A 13,608-nucleotide genomic window follows, 5' to 3' on the forward strand; every position below is an offset into this window, starting at 1 on the left:
AAATTTTGGATAAAAATGCCTTCTAAAATAATGGAATTTTTCATTGAAGTGAAATTTGGTTTCTGGTTACGTCTAGTTGTACAACTTGCTATGACAATGGATGTAGCTCCAACATTTCTAATTAGAAAAAAACAGATAGGAAGTTAATGCTTAAATAATGCATAAAGGAAAATAATCTGTATTAGATAGGTTAAATTAATACTAATACCAGTGAAGAACAAGTGGTAAGAGTAACAGCCTCGGTGTAGACAGTAACTTCAGATGTTTTTTAACAATGAGTTTATAAAACAATCCTAGCAGTGCTGAACATGTGGTAATATTGTGTAACGATTTTGTCCCAAATTTGTCTATTTAAGGCATGATCAAAAGGAAACAACCTGTTGCTGTGGACATAAAAACAGTACTAAACCTTATAATAAAATTTCTGAACTATCATCACCACAGTGAAGACTGAAAAAACTAATTAATCTCAAACAGACACCCCCCACCCATCACGTAACCAATTTTCCCAAACATTAAAGTCTTTAGTAAATAGTTTTTACCAGGGTCCTAAGGAATTCCATGAGCTCTCCGTGGTGTGTAGAAGAAGGTCTGAGAGAACTAAAACTGCAGTTGTTTAGCCACTGAAGGCAGTCATTTGTGCTTTGTAGTATTTCATCGGTACATATTTCATTTACTTCTGACTGCAGGTCTTTAAGACACTGTTCTATGCTAAAAAAACAAAAACAAAAATCACAGCATTTTTTTAATGACTTGGAGATAAAAGCATTTTATATATTCCATATTTCAAAAAGAAAAACTACTTCACATTAACGTAACACCAGTCCTTCCTCTTCAAAGACTAAATTACTGTCACAAAATAAGGCCTGAACTTGCAGGATTAACTTTTAAATGCAGTTGAGCTACAGCTAAAATAAATTTCCTTCAAGCCAGACTGTACCATCCTCAGTAAGTACTGCCTCACTTCTCAAACAATCTTGTACTTTTTAATAAAGTAGTTAGTGAATAAGACATCATCCAACCAAAGATCTGGTCCTTGGTGCTTTATTAGCTAAAGTAGAGAATATAAACTGAATCAACTACCATATTCAAAGGTGAATGTGTCATCTTGCTCCTTTAGCAATCAGCAGTTGTTTTATAACACATAACACATATTAACGACTTCTTAAAGACCCACTGGCATCACAGAAAATGCTGAAAAGAATTTTAGAGTCAGTTGTGCTGAGAATGCTGTGTCATTAGAATATTGGAAAGAAAACAGTTTGTTTTCAAGGAGCTGGTCCAATCCTTAACATTCATCTAGAATCATAATCCTGTTTATGAAATCAGATGTGGCTGGTATGGTTATTACAGGGATTTCAGTTGCAAAAATCACAAGAACAACTGAAAATCCAAAATTGTTTTGTTTCTATTTGTGTGGACACTTACATGAAAATAAAAAAAAGAAAAAATCCATAAACAATCTAACTCTGTATAATTTTCTACAAAAACACCTTTTCGGTATTTTTTTAAAATAAAAAAAATTTAAAAAAAGCTTTTTTTTAAAAGCAGTGTTTAATATTTTATATAGTTTCAGTTAGAAAAATAGTATTGACTAGATCTACGCAGATCGAGGTTTAATACAAACAGAGTCAACAATAAGACTGATGCCAGTTTTGGTTTACTGAAGTGCAAAGTGATTCTTACTACTATTTGAATTTTATTTTGGAGTATATTAGCTATTTCATTTACGTTCTTACAGCTGATGAGGGATGAGAAGAAGGTTACAAAAGAGGACAGGAAGAAGAGAAAAGGCGAATGAGAGGAGAGAGAAGAAAAGAAACTGGAAACCAAATCAAATCTTTAAGTGTATTACAAGCCATGACAGAAATACCAAACTAAGGATCTCAAGTTTTCAAAAAAAAAAAAAAAAAGGAAAACTATTTTTTTTTAATTAGTAACCTTGAATAAAGTTTTAAATTTTTTTCTGCATAACTTCTCTGTGTGGATTCATTTTCCATGAAATGTCATCTTTTTGGAGGAAAATATTTTTATTAAAAATACAATCTGCTATGAACATGAAATAAAAAAAAAAAATCTTAAATACCGCTAACCCATATCAATTTGTAACAAGAAATCAGTGATGAAAGGCCATTGTGCATATCAGCCACTGACTATACTTTGTCATTTAATTCTGCCTGCAGTACTGTTTTCAGGATGTGGAAGAAGTATTTATTTGATTTTCTACTGGATTTTCTCCTTTACTGAGTGATTTGCACTTTATTCTTTTACAAATGTTATGCAGTGTACCCTAAATTCCTACTAGCTGTCTCATTCTGATCAACAGCAATAAAGTAAATCAGTGTCATCCATACCTTTGGGAACTGAGTCTGTTAGTTTGAATTGACATTTTAAAAAAACAGTGGAAAAAAAAATAAGCAAATGATCACACTAAATTAAGTTCAGAGAGAAATAATAGTCTGTGTTTTCCTTTTATTTTTAAGTTACCTACAAAAAGCACAAAAGAGAGAAGTATATTTTTTCTGAGAATGCCGTCAAGACTTATCATCTATGATAGGTTGTGCTTTGTGCCTTTTGTTTCTTTAAAGTACAGTACTAAATAATAACAAGCTGAATATGAAAACTGCATCAACTACAGTAACAGAATGCAAGGACGATCATAAGAATATAAGTGCAGAAGAAGTGTGGAATTTTGAATGTCAGAAAAAAAATACCTTAATTGTTCCCAAAACGATGACTATACAACTTCTAAAAAAAATTTCATTACAATAAGTAGGTCACTTTGAACAGCTTTTTTCCCCATATTTAATTGTATTCATTAATAATTATGGGTAGGTTTGTTTTAAGCTTAAAAGACATGAGGTAAACCATTCAAAGTGTATCTACTACATCAAAATGAAGTCACCACATTTTACAGCTGCTTTTACAACAGCTTCAGAAACCAAATTCAGTAACTACAACTAATGCTAAAGTATGTAAAAACTTCTAAAACTTATGAATACATCGGTGGCCTGTAAAACACATCTACAAAATTGACACAAAAGTCTTAAGACTTTCCTGAGTGTGACTGAGTTCAAAATGAAGTGCACCGAAACAAGTATCTTCCCATCATCAAAGGACCTTATCAGGAGGAGCACAAAGGATCTCCATGAAAAACAATCCTTGTCTGCCTGTGGCAGGCTCAGGTTCCTGATGGGATAGCCCAGCCATGAATACCAATTCTAAACTTGACAAAAGATTGGCATGTGTCTTTCTAACTTGTGAAACCTGTTCTCAGGACTATGAAACTAAATGCCTTGTTCATACACCCTGACTCCTGGGACACTATCAAAGGCTTTTGTTGTCGTGTGCTGATGTGCCTCTTTCAATCATACCCAATAGATTATTGTAAAAGGCACTACTGTTTTTTAGGCTGTGCCAATCTGCTTCAATTAGGAACCAGTTTTTACACTCATCTTTGATATAGGAATGTGCGTACAAGCCAATAAACTACAAGCTGTGAATAGGCTACAGCCTTCTCGAGACCAGATACTTTGGTAATTTGTCCCAACACTGATAAAGGGATTAGATGGATAAATTTCAGTGGCCCTCCCTGTAGGTACTAATCATTACAAGTCTGTCCATTTTATTTGATTTTTTTATTCCAATAAAGTAAACATTGAATTAGGACTAAAACTGTTTTTCATTGAATAAAAATATTATCATCCTGTTTACTTACACCATACTGTAGGAAAACATGGTCTCAAAAACATTGCTATTTCTTTTAAGATTTTTATCAACACTTATTATTACATGAACATGGTTAATTATAGATACTTATTCCTTTATATGAATTACATCATTAAATGAAATATTTAGGAACATGGTTACCACTGGAGAAAAAAAAAAAAGAACCACATTTTAGTGTGTATTATCTGAGTTTAGAAAGCAACCATTTTAAATAAAAGACTTGGGTCAAATAGGATTAAAATTATTCTCACTATGTAGGCTAGTATTTAAAACTATAATTTCACATCAATGTAGGAAGAATGAGACTTCGATTTCCTCTTTTAGACAGGAAGTTTGCTGAAGTTTTAAAAACTGTAAACAAAATACATAACTTTGATGTGAAAAATGTGCTTAATGTATTTAATGAATTTTATTCTTAAAAGTACAATTACAAAAAGCCTGTATAGTGTTAAATTCCTTTTTTCCCCCAAATAATCCTTTTTCAATAAGGTTTAACTGCAAATATATTTTAGTAAGTTAATCACCATAAATAAGCTCCTTTTTTTTGATTCATCAACCCAGATGATGTCAAATGACACTATACACACACAATAGGAGAGTATATTGTCTTAAAATCATGTGCAGTCAATGGAAAAATACAACCATGTCTGTGTGCAATCCTATCTAAATCAGGAATACAGGATCAGGGAAATCAGACATAGTTCAGTACTTAATGCTTTTCCCTATTTAATATTGTTAACTGGTTCTATGCTCCATATGTATGTTTTCTGAAACATCCTCTGAAACGCTAAACCTTAATGATAAGGTGAGGCATACAATTAATGTTTTAGGTGCTCTGGTACCAATGTTGAGACATTGCTGAACCTAAACAGAAGGTGCTTATTCTTCTGTTGGAAATTAGCCTACTGGTACTACATTAGAATAGCTGTTCCTGGTCAGATGGAAGGTCTCCATATCTCTGACACTGGTCATTAGGAGACGCCAAAGAAGAATAAAAAAAAACAAGGAAAAAGATGTTAAGATTTCTCAGAATATTTTCATTATCTCTAGCAGTTTGTAATACAAGGACTTAAATCAGATGGTGTCCTTGTATTTAACAGTCCTCAATTTTTCTTCCACAGATAATTCCACTTTTCTTTGAACCTGTGGAACTGTTCAGACCAAACTACTAAACAAGGAGTGGAATATAAAAGCTCAAAATAAAAAATAACCTTTCTCTGTAGCAAAGAAATCTGATAGTTATGCTCATATGGATTTTTGTAAAACTGACTGATTTTTCAAGAAAGAAATTGTCGGTCCCACCCAAAGAGTATCTTGAGCCTTTGAGGGCACATCAATGCTTGCGTTTAGTACTACTGGTATACCATTATGACAGTGAAAAGAATTTCACTGAGATAGCTTCCCCTTTTTACAGGTGAGGGTTTTTTTTTTTAAACACACTAAGCACAGTTCTGTTATGTTATCTGTGTCCACACTGGAGTGCTTTTCTGGAGTAGCGTGTCAATACCATTTGGTAAGTATTCCCACATAGAGAGACAGTCTCAGTTTGAGAACTCCTAGGTGCTCTTATTTATTAAGTTAATGACAGTTTTTAGGAATAACCTAATTATGTGGAGAGACTGCTTTTTAAGTGACTGCATCAATGGACAACAACCAAGTATGATAATGGAACTGATAGCGTAAGCACTGTCATACTGATACAACATTATTTTGAAAAGCGCAGTATCAAAATGAGGGTTGCAGTCTCCACATATCATTTTCCATTGCCTAAGACTACTATGAGTAAGCTGAAGGATGATATTCTAACTCCTTTCAATTTCTAACAAGCACTGTATCAATTCATTTCATATAGCATATGGAACAGCCATAAAATGACAATGAGATTGGTTAAATTAAACTGCTAAGCTATAAAGTGAAATTATCTTTAAACATCATGCTACTTATGCTTAAGATCCTCATATTCATGGAGATCTGGTTTTAGAATCAGAGTTTACATGTCTTTTATTAAGAACAGACAGTTTGTTTTTAAAGTACTGAAATAATTGTTTGCATGGTTTTTTGAAGATAGAAGCACTAACATAATACTATTTTGTTATTATCATGTATATTCATTAAAAAGCTTGACTGCTAAAGATACAGGGCATTTTATACAAAATCAGTCATATTATGTTGAAACCTGTGTGTCAGAGGACCTGCTGTACACTTCGAATAGTAAGAAATCTTTGAGAAAGACTCTTCTCAGTGTAATTCCCCTAGGCATTTTCCTTGTTACACTTTCTCCTGTGTGGAAACAAACATTTTGTTTTATTTCATTAAGCTAACCCGTCAAAAAGGAAACACTAAGAAAATTTCCCATGATCTACAGACAATTTCAAGGGGTCACTGCTGATGCCTCAGCACTACTATGTGTTAATAAACAGCAATTTAACCATAAATATAAATAACTTATTTTCTAGTAACTTTTAAACTGCTAGATATGATCTAACTGAAAAAAACCCATAAAGATTCAAGGAAAAGAATGTTTTGACAACTTCATCTTGAACAGAAACAAGAGGTTTTACCAAAAATTGGAATTTATCCTCTTGCATGTTCCTACACTGTTTATGATAACCTATAGTAACATTCATGGTACAATGTATCTCTTATGATTTCTAAAATTCTGAAAAAAAAAAGAGATTATTATAGTTCCAAGCATACAATGTTTATGTTCCATTCTAGTCTATCTGACCACCAGCTTATTCTTTCTGGCATGTCCATTTTATAGAATCATAGAATAGAATCATAGAATCGTTTAGGTTGGAAAAGACCTTTAAGATCATCCAGTCCAACCATTAACCTACACTACCAAGTCTACTCTAAACCAATCAAGGGTAGACTAGACTAAACCATGGCCCAAAGTGCCACATCTACCCGTTTTTTGAACGCTTCCAGGGATGGGGACTCCACCACCTCTCTGGGCAGCCTGTTCCAATGCTTGACCACCCTTTCCGTAAAGAAATTTTTCCTAATTTCCAACCTAAACTTCCCCTGGCACAGCTTAAGCCCATTTCCTCTCGTCCTATCGCTACCTACTTGGAAGAAGAGCCCAACACCCACCTCACTACAACCTCCTTTCAGGTAGTTGTAGAGAGCCATAAGGTCTCCCCTCAGCCTCCTCTTCTCCAGATGAAACAACCCCAGGTCTCTCAGCCGCTCCTCATAAGGCCTGTGCTCCAGACCCTTCACCAGCTTCGTTGCCCTTCTCTGGACACGCTCCAGCACCTCAATGTCTTTCTTGTACTGAGGGGCCCAAAACTGGACACAGTATTCCAGGTGCGGCCTCACCAGCGCCGAGTACAGGGGGACAATCACCTCCCTGCTCCTGCTGGCCACACTATTCCTGATACAAGCCAGGATGCTGTTGGCCTTCTTGGCCACCTGGGCATACTGCTGCCTCATGTTCAGCCAGCTGTCTACCAACACCCGCAGGTCCTTTTCCGCCAGGCAGCTTTCCAGCCACTCTTCCCCAAGCCTGTAGCGCTGCATGGGGTTGTTGTGACCCAAGTGCAGGACCCGGCACCACTTGGCCTTGTTAAACCTCATACAGTTGGCCTTGGCCCATCGGTCCAGCCTGTCCAGGTCCCTCTGCAGGGCCATCCTACCCTCCAGCAGATCGACACTCCCACCCAGTTTGGTGTCATCTGCAAACTTAAGCAGGGTGCACTCAATCCCCTCATCCAGATCATCGATAAAGATACTAAACAAGGCTGGCCCCAAAACGGAGCCCTGGGGAACACTGCTCGTGACCGGCTGCCAACTGGACTTAACTCCATTCACAACTACTCTCTGGGCTCGGCCACCCAGCCAGTTTTTTACCCAGCGAAGACTACGCCCGTCCAAGCCATGAGCTGCCAGCTTCCTAAGGAGAATGTTATGGGAGGCGGTGTCAAAGGCTTTGCTAAAGTCCAGGTAAATGACATCCACAGCCTTTCCTTCATCTACCAGGCGGGTCACCAGGTCATAAAAGGAGATCAGGTTGGCCAAGCAGGACCTGCCTTTCATGAACCCATGCTGGCTGGGCCTGATCCCCTGGTTGACCTGCACTTGCCTGTTGAGTTCACTCAAGATGAACCTCTCCATAATCTTTCCTGGCAACGAGGTCCGGCTGACAGGCCTGTAGTTCCCCGGGTCCTCCTTCCGGCCCTTCTTGTAGATGGGCGTCACGTTGGCAAGCCTCCAGTCATCAGGGACCTCCCCTGTTAACCAGGACTGCTGTTACATGATGGAAAGTGGCTTGGTGAGCTCCTCTGCCAGCTCCCTCAGTTTTCTTACTCTCATTATCCCAACTGCATAAACAGATTAAATTCCTTCTTATATTTTATGTTCTTCACAATGGTGACCTCAATAGCAGAGGAGAAATCTAGAAAGTAAAGCTGCTACTGCTAACAATACAGATTTTGTTATCACCTCATATTTGTGTATATGTTAACTCTTTTTTTCATAGTTTGACCATATTATTCTTTTACTCATATTTTGTATCTAAGTTCTATTCAAAATAAAATAAGACCAATAAGAATGAAATTAAACATTATTTTGTAAGCAGCAATACGAAACTGATGCAAAGACCAATTACAAAAACTTTACCTCTTTAGGAAAATGCTGTTAAGGCAAATATGTCTTGGTACGTGTTTTTAAAACCAGCAAGTCTTTAAAGTATGAGTCTGAAAGTTACAGGCTTATTATAAAGCTAAAAACATTGAAAAAATTAACTTCCTCAAATTCTTCCTATTGTAATCTTGGACCTTAAGATGTAAAACAAAAGCGCAGCCCCTGCTTCAAAGACTTTACAAGCTACTTCATATCTCTAATTTAGCTAGTTACAAAACACATGCACTGCAACTGTAAAGTAACTATACCACTGAAACCAGAAAGAAATAGAATAGTGATGACTTTGCTGCACATCAGCAAGAGAAACTTACTCAACAACTTAACCATCAGTTCTAACTGAACCACTGCCTGCCTTTAATTTCCAATCCTGTTTTAAAGACTTGAGATATTTCAGTCCACATGATGAAAGCTTTGCCTTGATAAGTTATTTCAGAAGACTGGCACCGAAACATAGGAGTCTTTCAACTCCATTGACCAAAACAAGATAGCAAACAATAATGGCTAAAAAACGATTGTCTCCTGTATCCTCATATAAAATGAATTGGGGTATTTTGCAGTGCAGTCAAAGATCTGATTACAGCTTCTGTAGATGTATGTGACAGCTAACTAACTGCCTAAGATACTAATACAAGTATAATCACCACAGATTGGAGTTAAGAAACTGTGTGTCTATTAAAATAGCCAATCTCTGAGAAACTCTGCGCTGTCCAGCTAGTAAGGTGATAAGAAACAATTATTGTGAACTCAGTGTTCATACACAAAGACAACACAGGCTGAATAGGAATAGAATTACATTCCTTTCTCATTTTAATTATTCATTCCTAGCAATTAGTCCAGGGCAGTGGGTCAACAGATACTATTTTTACCAAGATTTTAGCAACATTATTCTAATATCTTAATAGGTACTTAATTCTCAACTAAATACTACGGTAATGCATTTGTACAGCAAGCGGGTTACACTCACAAGGAAAAGCCAAATTCTTTTTGAGAGCTGTGATAAATATTAGGTCCTAGTAAAACTGATAAAATTATTAATTTTATTCCTCTACTATTAGCTCTAGTTTGAAAGCCTCTCAAATACTCAACAACTATTGGGATTTTGGATGGAGATGCCAAGATTTTGCTAATTCTCTTGAATACCAAGAAAGTGAGGTGTAGCTGCTTCCTGAAAATTCCAGAGAGGAATAAGCCAAGATTTTCTTCAAAATAAATTAGAGAAAGATAACTCTTGCGGCACATCTCAGTTTAAAAACACATGAGCCCTTGCACATTCCAATTCTGTTACAGGAAAATGGAGTAAGACAGCAGGGCTTAATACTGTGTTTGAAACTCCTCCATCCCTTCATACCTGTGAGGTATTGGTAGTGGGAAGTATTTCTATCCAAATCAACAAAGTCATAATCAACAGCTGGAAAATGCCATACTAAAATCTTTATTGAGGTACTTGCCAGGTAGTCCTATTATTTGCAAGTTAAGGCTCTTGTTAGTTGCTCAAATAACGATTACAATTTATATTGAACAGTTATGGGACAAGATGCAATGCTATAAGCACTTATTAGTATTGAACTCACTGAAGCCCTTGAAAAAAGACCTTAACCAAAATCCGAGATGACTGAATTATTGTTAAAAAGACAGAGGGTCAGGTTGAAGTTTATCAGACTGAAGTCAAATTAAGCCTTTGCAAAAAGCCTTACAAGGATTTAGTCTCCAGTGTATTGTTGAGATACAATTATGTCGTGGTTTAACCCCAGCCAGCAACTAAGCACCACGCAGCCACTCACTCACTCCCCCTGCCCCGGTGGGATGGGGGAGAGAATCGGAGGAGTAAGAGTGAGAAACACTCCTGGGCTGAGGTAAGAACAGTTTAATAATTGAAAGAAAGCAAAATAGTAGTAATACTATACAAAGTAAGTGATGCACAATGCAATTGCTCACCACCTGCTAAACAATGCCCAGCCAGTTCCCAAGCAGTGATCGCTGCCCTCCGGTCAGCTCCCCCCAGTTACTATACTGAGCATGATGTCGTATGGTATGCAATAGCCCTTTGGACAGGTCGGATCAACTATTCTGGCTGTGCCCACTCCCAGTTTCTTGTGCACCTGGTAGAGCTTGGGAAGCTGAAAAGTCCTTGACTAGTGTAAGCACTGCTCAGCAACAACTAAACCATCAGTGTGCTATCAGCATTCTTCTCACACTAAATCCAAAACGCAGCACTATGCCAGGTACTAGGAAGAAAATTAACTCTATCCCAGCTGAAACCAGGACAGCATCCACCTCTTATTCTACACCATCTATGTCACACACAGGTCCTACCCTTTCCAATGCGTTCTAATTAATCACCACCACTTTTCCTGTCTTGATATATACACAGAGATATCATTCCCTTTACCTATGGGCCATCCCTCTAAAATGTCCATTGAGTCCCTTTAGTCCATGGTTTTGGGTTCCATCTGTCATCACAGTCTTTCAAAGCAGGAGAGATGGTGTGTGGTGTTGGACTGTTGTATGCTGAAGCCAGCTCTCGTTCCAACACTACCACACTTTGCTGGGTTTCATCAAAGTTCATCTTCATTAAGCTGGGTGATTCTTACTGTAATACTGTTGATAAGGCATAGGGCAACCATAAAAGAGATGACATACAGTATTATATAGTAATTAACATCATACAATGCAGTTCATTGGCTATTCTCACCCAAAATCAAATCCCCTAGAGGTACACATCAGACTTCCCCATCCTTTCGCATCACCCACCAAGTGCATCCAGGCCCTTGAGCAAAGGCAATCCCATGAATGGGTTTGCCTTTTCCTGAGGGGGGAATAACCCAGATTGTCTTCCCCAGCATATTTTTTATGTGCACTACAGGGACTTTATCTCCTTCTAGTCATGGCAGACAGGTGAAGTCCCTGCTGACTGGAAAAAGGGGAATGTTGTGCCCATTTTTAAAAAGGGAAGAAAGGAGGACCCTGGGAACTATCAACCTGTCAGCCTCACCTCTGTGCCTGGGAAGATCATGGAACAGATCCTCCTAGAAGATATGCTCAAGCACGTGGAGGACAGGGAGGTGATTCGAGACAGCCAGCACGGATTCACCAAGGGCAAGTCCTGCCTGACCAACCTAGTGGCTTTCTACGAAGGAGTAACTGCATCAGTGGACAAAGGAAAAGCAATGGATGTCATCTACTTGGATTTCTTTAAAGCGTTCGACACAGTCCCCCACAACATCCTTCTCTCTAAATTGAAGAGATACGGGTTTGATGGGTGGACTGTTTGATGGATAAGGAGTTGGTTGGATGGTCGCATCCAGAGGGTCGTGGTCAATGGCTCCATGTCCACATGGAGACCGGTGACAAGTGGGGTCCCTCAGGGGTCCGTACTGGGACCAGTGCTGTTTAACATCTTCATCAATGACATAGTGGGATCGAGTGCACCCTGAGCAAGTTTGCAGATGACAGCAAGCTGAGTGGTGCCGTTGACACACCAGGAGGACGAGATGTCATCCGAAGGGACCTGGACAGGCTGGAGAGGTGGGCCCGTGTGAACCTCATGAGGTTCAACAAGGCCAAATGCAAGGTCCTGCACCTGGGACGGGGCAACCCCTGGTATCAGTACAGGTTGGGGGATGAAGAGATTGAGAGCAGCCCTGCGGAGAAGGACTTGGGGGTACTGGGGGATGAAAAGCTGGACATGAGCCGGCAGTGTGCGCTTGCAGCCCAGAAAGCCAACCCCATCCTGGGCTGCATCCCCAGCAGCGTGGCCAGCAGGTCGAGGGAGGGGATTCTGCCCCTCTGCTCTGCTCTGCTGAGACCTCACCTGGGGCACGGCGTCCAGCTCTGGGGCCCTCAGCACAAGAAGGACATGGACCTGCTGGAGCGGGTCCAGAAGAGGGCCACCAAAATGATCCGAGGGCTGGAACACCTCTGCTACGAGGACAGGCTGAGAGAGTTGGGATTGTTCAGCCTGGAGAAGAGAAGGCTGCGAGAAAATGTTATTGAGACCTTCCAGTAATTAAAGGGGGCCTACAGAAAAGATGGGGAGAATCTTTTTAATAAGGCCCGTTGTGACAGGACAAGGAATAATGGATTTACACTAAAGAAAAATAGATTTAGACTAGACATAAGAAGAAATTTTTACAAGGAGGGTGGTCAAGCACTGGAACAGGTTGCCCAGAGAGGTGCTAGAGGCCCCATCCCCGGCAACATTCCAGGTCAGGTTGGATGGGGCTCTGAGCACCCTGATCTAGTTAAAGCTGTCCCTGCTTACTGCAGGGGGGTTGGGCTAGATGACGTCTAAAGGTCCCTTCCAACCCAAAGCATTCTATCATTCTATGATTCTACAGTACGCAAAAGTTTTGATTGGGCGGAGCCAGCTTGATTGGCGGATCCCCTGGTGTTGACTAACCAGGTGGCTTTTGCTAAATGTGTATCCCAGTGTTTGAATGTCCCACCACCCATTGCTCTCAGGGTAGGCTTTAACAGTCCATTATGTCATCTGATTTTCCCGGCGGCTGATGCATGATAGGGGATGTGATATACCCACTCAATGCCGTGCTCGTTGGCCCAGGTGTCTATGACATTGTTTCAGAAATGAGTCCCATTGTCTGACTCCATTCTTTCTGGGGTGCCATGTCGCCACAGGACTTGCTTTTCAAGGCCCAGGATGGTGTTCTGGGTGGTGGTATGGGGCATGGGATATGTTTCCAGCCATCTGGTGGTTGCTTCCACCATGGTGAGCACATAGCACTTGCCTTGGCAGGTTTGTGGGAGCGTGATATAATCAATCTGCCAGGCCTCCCCATATTTGTATTTCAGTCATCACCCTCCATACCAGAGAGGCTTTAACCGCTTGGCTTGCTTGATTGCAGCACATGGTTCACATTAATGGATAACCTGTGCAATACTGTCCATAGTTAAGTCCACCCCTTGATCACGAGCCCATCTATATGTTGCATCTCTTCCTTGATGGCCTGAGGTGTCATGGGCCCACCGAGCTATAAATAATTCACCCTTATGTTGCCAGTCCAGGTCCACCTGAGCCACTTCAATCTCAGCAGCCTGATCCACCTCCTGGTTGTTTTGATGTTCTTCAGTGGCCCGACTCTTGGGTACGTGAGCATCTACGTGACGTGCTTTTACAAGCAGGTTCTCTACCCGGGCAGCAATATCTTGCCACAGTGCGGCAGCCCAGATGGGTTTGCCTCTGCGCTGCCAGTTGCTTTGCTTCCATTGCTGCAA

General features: G+C 39.7%; 1 protein-coding gene across 1 annotated transcript in view; it reads right to left on the minus strand.

The window, feature by feature from the left end:
• The window catches only part of KIAA0825 (KIAA0825 ortholog), a 238,794-nt gene that overhangs the window by 215,731 nt on the left and 9,455 nt on the right, over positions 1–13,608 (minus strand). Inside the window, exon 2 of the mRNA XM_075726885.1 lies at positions 543–711. Coding sequence (XP_075583000.1) covers positions 543–711 — 169 coding nt within the window. The remainder of the gene's footprint in view (positions 1–542; positions 712–13,608) is intronic.

This window comes from Pelecanus crispus, chromosome Z, assembly GCF_030463565.1.
Source record: "Pelecanus crispus isolate bPelCri1 chromosome Z, bPelCri1.pri, whole genome shotgun sequence".
Taxonomy (NCBI): domain Eukaryota; kingdom Metazoa; phylum Chordata; class Aves; order Pelecaniformes; family Pelecanidae; genus Pelecanus; species Pelecanus crispus.